Genomic DNA, 11,097 nt, shown 5'->3' with positions numbered 1-11,097 from the left:
TGATTGGGGATTCATTTTGTAACATTCGTTCTCTCTCTCTCTCTCTCCCCCTTCCTCCCTCCCTCTCTTTCTGTCTCTCTCTCTCTCTGTCTCTCCCTCCCTCCCTTCCTCCCTCCGTCTCTCTCTCTGTCTCTCTCCCCCTCTCTCTCTCTCCCTTCCTCCCTCCCTCCCTTCCTCTCTCTCTCCCTCTCTCTCTCTCCCTCCCTCTCTCTCTCCCTCTCTCTCTCCCTCTCCCTCCCTCCCTCTTTCCACTTCTCTCTCTCCATCTCTCTTTCTCAGGTATTGTGATCATGATGAGCTTCTGTGACAAGGTGGATATATATGAATTTTTGCCCTCAAAGCGCAAAACAGACATTTGTTACTACTACCAGCGCTTCTTTGACAGCGCGTGCACTATGGGCGCCTACCACCCCTTGCTCTTTGAGAAAAACATGGTGAAGCACCTTAACCAAGGGGCAGATGAGGACATTTACCTGAAGGGGAAGGTGACAGTGTCTGGGTTCCGGAACGTCCGCTGCTAGCAGCTGGGCGGGTCCCTGGTCTGCTGTGCCCTCCCCTGCCTCTCCTGCTGACCCAGAGGCCTTTTCCGAAGCACATTGACCAGCTCAGAAGGTTCCCCTCTGCCCCTCTGCTGGGGAAGCTGTCCCTTCATTCTCATTGTATCCCGTTGCTTCCATCACCTCCCGAGGCCCCGGGGAAGCTGGAGGCTGGTCAGGTATAGTTACAGCGGGCTGAGGTCAGAGAAGATGGGCGCGTCCCACCTCTCGATGCAGAGCTGAGGGTCAAACCCAGACACACAAAGGGCTCCTTTTCCAACAGGCCTTTCCCAGGGCTCACTGTAAGGCCAGCTTTCCTGGTTAGCGTCAGTCCCTCCCCAAGCCAGATGGCGCCCGCTCCATCGCTGATGCAGTCCCTGTGGAGGAGTCATGATGTGGGGATTCACATTCTCCTCTTGACCAGCAGTCCCCAGAGTTCTGAAGGGCTGTGTCAGATCTGACTTGGGCCGAATGGTGCCCGTCTGGCAGCATCAAGCCCAGAAAGCGTTTTGTGTCTCAGATGGTTTCCTTTAGGGAAGTCGGCTGGTAGCAATATCATTTCCTAGCCCCGCAGTCCTCTTGGTGAGGTGCAGTCTCCTGCTTTGGGGGCTGACCTCCACTGGGCCTGGGCCGTCCTGGTGCCCAGAAAGCAGCTCTGGCAGCACTTAGTTACTCTCTTTGCATGTGTCCTGTCTTGGGGTTGGGTCCCAGCTCTGCCTTTCTGGTTGGGGGATGTCGGACAGATCGCGGCATCTCTCTGAGCCTCAGTTTCCCCATCTGTAAAATGGGGATAATACAGCCACCTACCTCACAGGGTTGTTGTGGGGCTCCAACGAGAGACTGTCTGTGAAGTGCTTCATGACTGTAAAGTGTCCTCTGAATGTGACTGGCCATCGTGAATGGTTGATTTGCCTGTGCAGCGACTGCCTTGTTCTCTGAAGTCTACCGCTGGAGGGAAGCAATATGTGTGTTTGAATTTGCAGTGTTTGGTTGACACAGAGTCACAGGAGCAAAGGACAGACCTTGGTGACCTCTCATCCAGGCATTTAACCCGAGGTGTGCCGATTCCCAGGGATCCAGGGAGAGATTTCAAGCAGTCCTCAACCTTGGATGAGAAAAAGGCGGCATCTTTATTTTCACTAACCTCTTCTGGAAATTGTTCATTTCCTTTGATTGTGAATGTCGGCAATGAAACGTCACTCTGAGAAGGGTCCACAAGTTTCATCAGACTTTCTAAGGGGTCCATGACACAGAAAAGGCAAACAATCCCATATCTTGTCCAAAACCTCATCTTAACAGACGATTTTGGCCGAGTTCTAGAGACGTTAAATGATTTTTCCAAGTTTATGCAGGCAGGAAATAGAGATGCAGTTTGAATCCTGGTCTACTGACTCAAACCCAGCTTGTTTTCCAAGACATCGCTGGTTTTTCTTGATCTCTCGCTGTGTGCCCAGCCCTGTGCCAGGCTCTACCGGGTGGGAAAGAAGTGGTGGGGACGTGGTGACTCGAGCGAGGGGGAGATAGGGAGCATGGCAATGTACGATTCAAGTACCAGCAAGCTCATCGAAGGGCCGTTAAATGAAACTACGACAGGTAACGAATGCTCCTGGAAAAGTCCGCGGTCGTGGAGAGTGGTGGAGATGGGCGACGTGTTCGATGTCTAAGATCTCTTCCCACTGACTCGATCTCCCTTCCCTTTAATGCCTCCAGCTCAGATATGATACTGCTGTTGACTCTGTGTCATCTTCTGGGCTTTCAGAATTTCTTAACAAAAAGAAAAAAGAAAAAGGGACTCCTGAACCTTGGGAGTTCCCTGCTCTGTTCTCTGACTCGTTGGCAAAATTGTTCCGATATTTGATTCTGGGATACGAAGGGCAGTGAACAAGATTGTTGCGGTGTTCAGTGGGGGTACTGGGAATAGTCACTGTGATGGCCAGAAACCTTCTGTCCAAATGTTCCACTTAATTTAAGGACGCTTCTTGAGACTGTAATATTTTGAAATCTGCATTCTGTATATGGAGAAATAAGGTGAGATAAGATTGAAATAGAATTACTTCAGTGTTGGTCTCCTGAGATAGTTAATGATGACTGTAAGATTTCCATGACTTGGTGTTGTGGGCAGGTCTTGTATGCGAGTAGCTTTTTGTCTTAATTCCCACGTTGAAATCTGTCATCCCACAGCATATCTGTCTGATCCTTTCAACTAATCATATAAGCTTCTAGGGTTGGGTTAGAGTTGCAATAGCAGATTCGGAAACTTCTGGGTCCCAGAAGGCCTGAGAAAGCTGTGGAAATTAACTGGGAATAGCCAAAGAAATTGTACAAATTTTTAATAAATTTTGTTTTGTAAAAGTTGATTTCTTTCTTTCTTTTCCGAACTTTGATATTGCCAGGATACTTGAATCTTCGGATGTGGAGACTTCTTCTATTTTGCAGTTGGCTGCCTGTTATGCCTCAGGTTAAACACGAACCCCTTGGTCTGGAATTTAAAACCTTTCAGTACGAACGCAGTTGGATTTATGCATTCATTTGGCAGTCATAGGGTGTCCCAAAAGTTTTGGTGCAGTTGGAAGCTTTGATGGCTTCTTAAACTTCATTTTCATCTTTGTGTTTCTGGCCCTTTGCACAGTTCCTGGCACACAGCAGGCACTTGATAAATGCTCGTCGATTGATTAAGGACTGACATTAAAGGACATTTAGCCAACCCCCTTATTTTGCAGATGAGGAAACCCAGGCCTAAACAAATGATCAACAAGCATTTATGAAGTACCTACTAAGTGCCAGATGCTGTGCAAAGTACTGAGGTTACAAAGGCCAAAATGAAATCATCCTTGCCCTCAAGCAGCTTCTGCTCTATGAAGGAGACAACAGGCACACATAGAGAGGTCTATGCAAAATCTGTGTAAAATAAATGTCTAAATACAAGATAATTTGGGGGGAAACACTATCTGCTGAGAAGTAATGCTTGGGCTAAGCTCTGAAGGAAGCTAGGGCTTCTGAGGGGCGGAAGGCTTTGAGAATGAAGAAATGAATGAATGAATGAATGAAGCCTTTATTAAATACTCTGTTCCAGACATGTCCAAATACAAATTGGTGAAAATATCAATATAAAATACAAATGTGATGCAAATACAAAATATACAAATGCAAATATAAAAATTGATGCAAATATAAAAAATTGATAGGTTACACCCTCAGGATACATTCTAATGGGAGATAAAACATTGAAAAAAATAGAGGAAAACAAAAGTGCAGGAGAGGGATACAAAAAGAATAATTTTGATGTTTTATTAACTTTATATATATATGTGTGTGTGTACTATATATATATGTGTGAGTGTATATAGATGTATATGTGTATAATATATATGTGTGGGTGTGGGTGAGAGAGAGGAATGAAAAGCTTGAGAGAGAGTTTCTGGGTAATTAATTTAATTATGGCTAGAAAATAATAAATTGAGGTCAGTGGTTCTCTCAGAAACCAAAGACAAATCTTGGAGACCATGGAATAGCTAAATATCTTTGGAAAAGGGGTGTCCCGGAGGGTGGAATTCAACGCTGGTTAACAATCAGTGAGGGGGTGGCCATGTTAATGAAGAGGTGGGCAAATTTTTTTCAGTTCCTCCTGTTGGGAAGGTGACCTGATCGTGAGATTGAGTTGCCTCCAGGAATCTGGACAAAAGAATCCATCTCTATCCATACCCCTCTGGTTGGTTTTCCTCTTCATAAGCTGGTTCTCCCTAAATTCTGATGGAAGGTTCCAAGGACAGAGGCTTATTTCCTAAGGACAAGAACTCACCTAGACTGGATTCTGTTTGTAAGGTCTTCCATTTGAGGTGGAGTCCCACAGGGTCCCATCAAAGACTGAGAAGCATATATCCAGAGGATACAATCTCATCTATCAGCAATGTCTTTCAGAGACTGGTTGAATACCTACAGTGGCTGGTTTCTAAATGAGAAAATAGGAAGGGAAAACCTTAACCCTAATTTAACAATTAGTTATTAATATGATAGAAAATAATCATTTCTGTCAATATACATATACACACAACAATCAATCAATAAAAATTTATTAAGCACCTACTCTGTGCTGGCCGCTGTGCGAAGTGCTGGGGCTAGCTGCAAAATGGAGCACGACAGTGCCTCCTGTCAAGGAGCTCAGGATCTAGTGGGGCAGATGGACATGCAAACAAATGCAAACAAAGCAAGTTAGAGATAAGATGAATAGGAGATAATGAACAGAAGGAAGGCACTGGAATTAAGGGTTGGGGGAAGGCTTCCTGTAGAAGGTGGGATTTTAGTTGGGACTTAAAGGAAGTCAGAGAGGTCGGTAGAGTGGAGCAGAGAGAGCATTCCAGGCATGGGGGACAACCAAAGAAAATGCTCAGAGCAGAGAGAGGGAAGGGCTTGCTCGTGGAACAATCAGGAGGCTGGTGTCACTGGATCAAAGAGATGTAAGAAAACTGGAAAGGTAAGAGTTTATGAAGGGCTTTGACAAACGGAGCATTTTGTACTTGCTCCTGGAGGTAATAGGGAGCTGCTGGAATTTATTGAATAGGAGGGTGACGTGGTCAGATCTGCCCTTTAGGAAAATCACTTTAGTGGCTGAATGGAGGATGGATTGGAGTGGGGAAGAGGCCTGAGGTAGGCAGACCCACTAGCAAACTATTACAACAGTTAAGGTGTGAGGTGATGAGGTCTACACTAGAGTGGGGGCAGTGTCAGAGGAGAGAAATCTGAGAAGATCCAAGACATGTTGCAAAGGTGCAATCAACAGGTCTTGGCAACATCTTGGATAAGGGGGAGAGAGAGATGGTAAGGAAGCCAAGATGACTCCTAGGTTGTGAACCTGAGACGCTGGGAGGATGGTGTGGCCCTCTTTAGTAATAGGGAAAGTAGGAGTGGTAATGGTTTCAGGGAAAAGATAATGAGTTCAGCTTTGGACTTGTTGAGTTTAAGATGTCTACTAAACTTCCAGTTCGAGAAGTCTGAAAAGCAATTGGTGATGTGAGATTGGAGGTCAGCAGAAAGACTGGGGCAGAATAGGTATATTTGAGGATCCAGCAAAGCAGAGGAGGAGAGAGTTGTCAGAGGTCAGCAAAGAGATCTGGCCAGGAAAGGTAGATTTGAGAGTCAGCATAGAAATGGTAATTAAATCCACAGGATCTGATGACATCACCAAGGAAACAGTATTGAAGGAGAAGACTGAACAGCTCTAAGACAGAGCCCTGAGGGACACCTATGGTGAGAGGGTGTGAGGAACAGTCAGATAGGAAGAAGGAAAACTAGGAGAGAATGGGGTCCCAAAAACTAAACTCAAGGAGGAAATAGTGATCAACAGTGTCAAAAGTTGGGCCTCTGCCAGTGGATCTGTACCCTCTTATCTCGCTTGTCACATGTCACTATGGTGAATCTTGGGGAGGCTGCTAAAAATCAAGGTGAGTCAGAGAAAATGATTCTTCCCCCCAAGGAGACAGAAGACAGTGAGAATGGGCACATTTCAGAAAATGAAGAGGAAAGCAGTGAAGAAGGGACTGTGGTCCCTCAAAGAGCAAGAAGCCAGGGGTTACTCCAGCAAAGAAGGTACTGCCAGTCAAAAAACTGTTGTTGCCACCACAAATGCTAAGAATTAGGCAGCCATAGCACCAGCGAAGAAAGTGGCTACCCCATCCAAAGCTATCATCACACAAGGGAAGAAGGGAGCCAGCCCAGCGAAAGCAGCAGCACCTCTGACTTATGGGGCAAGAAAATGGGAAGAATGCCAACAAAGAGGACAGCAAACCTGAAAAAGTAGATAGTGGGGTGAGAAGGATGAGGAATTTGAGCCACCCAAGACCATAAAAATGGGAGCAGCTCCGGCCAAACATGAGACTTAGGATGAGGAGAAAGATGGTAATGATGAGGATGACTGTAGAAGCTGTGGGTCCCATACCTGCCAAAGGGTAAGGCTGCTCCTGTGAAAGCTGCCCCTGGGAAAGCTGGGAAAGTCAAGGAATCTGAGGAGGAGGAGGAAAAAGAGGAAGCACCCATCTAAGAGGCACCGGGGAAGAGGAAAAAGGAAATGGACAAATAGAAAGCCCCTGAAGACAAGAAAACAGAAATTGGAGACTGAAGCATATCCAAATGTCAATCTCTGCTGGTAACCTGAATTTCAACAAAACCATTTCTGAGCTAAAAATTGGCATCATGAACTCCTTGTCAGAAAAAAAAAAAAAACCTTATGGTTGTGGTGGTCTGCATTGGCACCACCAGGAAGTTTGGTTACATGGAATTTGAATCATCTGGAGACATGGAAAAAGTTCTAGAACTTTGGCTCCAAAGTCCTTGGCTCTGAAATGAAACTGGAGGAGATCAAGATACCTGTCTTCATCAAGAATCTACCTTGTAACCTACATGTGCAAAAATATTCATAGCAGCTCTTTGTGTGGTAGCAAAGAACAGGAAATTGAGAGGATGCCTATCAACTGGGGAATGGCCGAAGAAGTTGTGGCATATGATTGTGATGGACTACTGTTATGCTGTAAGAAATGACAAGGGGGATGGTTTCAGAAAAACTAAGGAAGACTTGTGTGGGCTGATGCAAAGTAAAGTGAACCAAATCAGAAGAACGCTGTGCACAGTAACAGCAGTATTGTGATGATGATCAACTCTGAAAGACTGAGCCATTGTCAGCAATACAATAATGTAAGCTAATTCCTTAGTTCTTACGATGAAAAATGCTATCAACCTCTAGAAGGAGAACTGATGATCTCTGACTTCAGATTAAAGTATGATTTTTCATTTTCTTTGTCTTCCTTTTTTTTTTTTTTTTTACAACCTGGCTAATATAGAAATATGTTCTGCAGAATTTCACACATATAATTTATATTATCTTGCTTACCTTCTCAGTGGGAGGGGGAGAGACTGGAGGGAGAGAGAGAATTGAGAACTCATTTTTTTCTTCCAAAAGGAATATTAGAACTAAATAAATAATGAATTTATTTTTTTAAAAAAAATTTGTCTTAAAATAATCTGTTTTGTAAGGTAACTGAGGAGGAACTCAAGTGTTTGAAGATGCTATTAAGGTTAGACTGGTCTGCACCAAGATAAGACAACAGAAGGGATTTCCTGCATTGAATTTAAGACCAAAACAGACATGAACAAGGTTTCACATGGAAGTGAAACAGGGTACTGAGATTAATGGGTGGTCACTCATTCTGGACTACACAGGAGAGAAAAGTCAAAGGGGAGAGAATTCAATAGGTGGAAAGAATAATTCTTGGAGTGGGGATAACAGCAAGCTAGCAGACAAGCCTATGGTGCAATTGAAGAAAGTCCCCAGGAAGGGGATAAGAGAAGGAGGTGGGGAGAGATAGAAGGGAGGGCAGATTAGGAGAAGGGATACTCAGAATGCATGCCGTCTTGGGGTGGGGTGAGGGACGAAATGGGGAGAAAATTTGGAACTCAAAATCTTGTGAAAGTGAATGTTGGAAACTGACATAAGTTAATTTTTTAAAAAAAGTCCCCAGGAAGTGTTAGAAAAGGCAGCATTGATAAGCTTGCCCCAAAACAATCAAGGCCGACCTCAAGCATTTGCATTCACTGAGTTTGTCTCTGTGGAAGATAAAAAGAAGCTTAAATTCTTTTAACAGCAAAGAGGCTGAAGGCAGAGTGATCAGGTTCTAGCTAAAGGGACAGAAGACAATTAATGCAACGGCAATAAGCCAGTCCCTCAAAACTTTGTTCATCGAGGATCCGCCTGAATACATGGTAGAAGAAACATTGAAAGATTCATTTCATGCCTCTGGTAGTACCAGGATAGTCATAGACGGGAGGACAGGGTCATCTGAAGGGTTCCGTTTTGTGGACTTCAACTCAAAGGTGCTAAAACTATGAAAGAGGTCATGGAAGACTGGGAAATTGATGGACATAGAGTAACTCTGAAGTGGGCCAAGCCAAATGGCCTTGGAGGCTGTGATGGCGGTCATGGTGACGGTGCTTATGGAGACTTTAGTGGCCAAGGAGGCAGTCGAGGAGGTGGAGGGGACTTTGGTGGCAGAGGCCAGGGAAACTTGGAGGTTGGGGCAGTTTCCAAGGAGACCAAGGAGGAGAAGGGAACAAGCTACAAGGAAAAAAACCAGTTTGAATAGCTTTTCCCTTGTTTTCTTTTCCCTTGCTATTTGAATGGATCGTAGGGATCTTACCCTCTTGTCTAATCACCGATAGAGCCTTCTGAGGACATTCCAAGACAAACAAGCAGTCCAGAGGTCTTGGAAAAACCTGGATGACATTTCAAGAGACAGAGCGTGTCGGCTTTGACTGGAGGGATGTTCCACGTTCCATTTTGCAGACACGGGTGTTAGTTATGGGAGGTCACCTTTTTGTCTGTGAGTTGTCTTGAGTTTCTGTTAGACCCCATGTACAAAGCCATTTCCCCCTGCCAATACCTGTAGTGGTTTTTTGTTTCATTTTATCCCCTTTTTTGGCTGTAAAGAAAAAAGACAAAGGTTTTCTCATGGTTCCTGCTTCAGCAGCCTAAGGACACATTAAAGAGGCCTAACCTGGTCGGGGAGGGAGTGGGCAATGAGTGTCAAAGGTTGCAGAGAGGCCAAGGAGGATGAGAATCTGGAAAAGGATCTGGAAACCCATTGAGTTTGGCAACTAAAAGGTCACTGGTAACTTGGGAGTTACCAATTTGGTGGAATGATAAGGTCAGAAGCCAAATTGTAAGGGGTTAAGTAAGGGTGACAGTTCCCAGCTTCCTTTTCCTTGTTCTTATTTGTATATCGAAATGTTTTTGTTTGTTGTTGATTGTTAAGTTCACAATAAAAAGAAAAACAGCAATAATAATTTCTATTCAGGCATATGGTGGGAGATCTCAAGCTGCCTGGATTAACTCCCCTCTAGGACTGTGACCGGTTTCTGGAGGTCCAGTCTGGAGGGTGCTCAGTTTTGTGAGTTATGACAGCTCCAATGGCTAGAAGCTAAACTGTGTGGGTTGGAGTCTAATAGCCAGTTATCCTGTGTCCTTTTCTCCCTCCAATGTCCATTTCAAGCTTCATGGGCCCCACTGCCTTCTCTGTGGCCCCATTATTACCCAATGCTACACAACCAGCATGGTGTAGTGGGTAGAGGGCTAGCTTCAGAGTCAGGAAGCCTTGGGTTGGAGTCCTGCCTGGGAAATGTCCTGGCTCTGTGATCCTGGGCAAATCCCTTAACTTCTCTGTGCCCCAGGCAACCCTAAAACCATAAGTTGCAAAGCAGGTGTTCATTTGCCCTTGTAGAGGGAGTTCCCAATCCCAGTGAAATCACAAGTCTGAACCTGCCCATCCCCTAACTGCATCAGCCATGCCTGCCTCTGCTAGGACCAAGGGCCCAATCTGCTCAGAAGAATACTTCACATCAGAACTGCCCTGGGCACTCTAATCAGTGGCTTTCCTGTTGAATGTTAGCCTGGAAATTGCCTATTTGGGGCTCAATCTGTGGCCAGAAGGGGAGTCGGTCTGATTATCCGTAGATCTGCCTTCGTAGTTACAAACCTTTATTGTCCCTCACACTGATTTGTATACCACGCCCACATTTTTGTCATTATACACTGATCAGCATGTGGAATGATTGGAAGGATATGCAGTGGTCTTGTTAAAAACATCCCCTGATTTCTGAACCCCACTCCCTAAATTATTAACTACAGACCTGGTGAATGTCTCCTTCAGGACATCTTTCCAGGTGACAAGGACTGATCTCAATCAGGGAGGACTGGCCATTGCATGAAGCATTTGGGTCAAGACTCAAGTCCTCGCCTTTGGGGATGTCCTCTGTCCTGGCTTAGGAGAAGCACAGGGTCCACCACAGGCCCCCTGCAGATCCCTGGGGGAATAGTTACTGGGCTCATACAAACAGAGCCCGAAGGGAAGGTGGAAAGGAACTTCAGTCCACCTCATCCGATTTGAGCTTCCTGAACTACTTACATTTAGTGCAGTATGCAATTGTCAAACTGATCCACCTTCTGGGAAATCTGAAAGGCAGTGTGCATGAGAGAGTGTGGCAGCCTCGCAGAAGATGGGACACTTTGATAATTGTACACCAGCATGGAAGGAAGTAGGAACAGATGTTAAATGCTTTTCTTCCCGAACCAGGCCCATGTAGGGCCTCTGAAACTCATCTGTGGTACATCTCCAGATGTCATTTTCTATTCTTGTACTTATTTTTAGTACACTCATTTCTAAGCTGCATATACTCCGTAAACCAGATATAGCATTTCATGAACCGCATGCACTAATTTAGTAACCAGATCAAAGAATCCCGGAATCAGAAGAAACCTCAGAGGCCATCTACCTCTGTTTACAGACCACACAACAAATTTATATCCTGTGCCCATTAATTTAAATATCATAAAAGGTTAAAACTGCACGTATCACTTCTCAAGCCAGCTTCTGACAACCTACACAGATAGAGCAGTCATGTGTAGATTTACAAATCCTGCTCTTTGAATTGTACGTGTTGTGGAAAATTGATTAACTGTGCACTTGGATCAAGCACATCTAGAGAAATTTACAAAGCATTCACATAGAATGCCATTGGT

The 11,097-nt window shown here is 44.9% G+C and overlaps 1 protein-coding gene and 1 pseudogene across 10 annotated transcripts in view; both read left to right on the top strand.

Annotated features, from left to right (window-relative positions):
- Positions 1-2,893, top strand: part of ST6GAL1 (ST6 beta-galactoside alpha-2,6-sialyltransferase 1) — a 113,643-nt gene extending 110,750 nt beyond the window's left edge. For all 10 annotated transcript variants that reach the window (XM_027862055.1, XM_027862054.1, XM_027862052.1 and 7 more), the window contains one exon: positions 280-2,893. In XM_027862055.1, coding sequence (XP_027717856.1) covers positions 280-521 — 242 coding nt within the window. In that variant the 3' untranslated portion in view covers positions 522-2,893. The remainder of the gene's footprint in view (positions 1-279) is intronic.
- Positions 2,894-5,117: 2,224 nt separating this feature from the next.
- Positions 5,118-7,000, top strand: LOC114043221 (annotated as a pseudogene).
- Positions 7,001-11,097: the final 4,097 nt, after the last annotated feature.

The sequence above is a fragment of the Vombatus ursinus genome, unplaced genomic scaffold (assembly GCF_900497805.2).
Source record: "Vombatus ursinus unplaced genomic scaffold, bare-nosed wombat genome assembly UNPS02014768.1, whole genome shotgun sequence".
Taxonomy (NCBI): domain Eukaryota; kingdom Metazoa; phylum Chordata; class Mammalia; order Diprotodontia; family Vombatidae; genus Vombatus; species Vombatus ursinus.
This window is presented reverse-complemented; position numbering and strand designations above follow the sequence as displayed.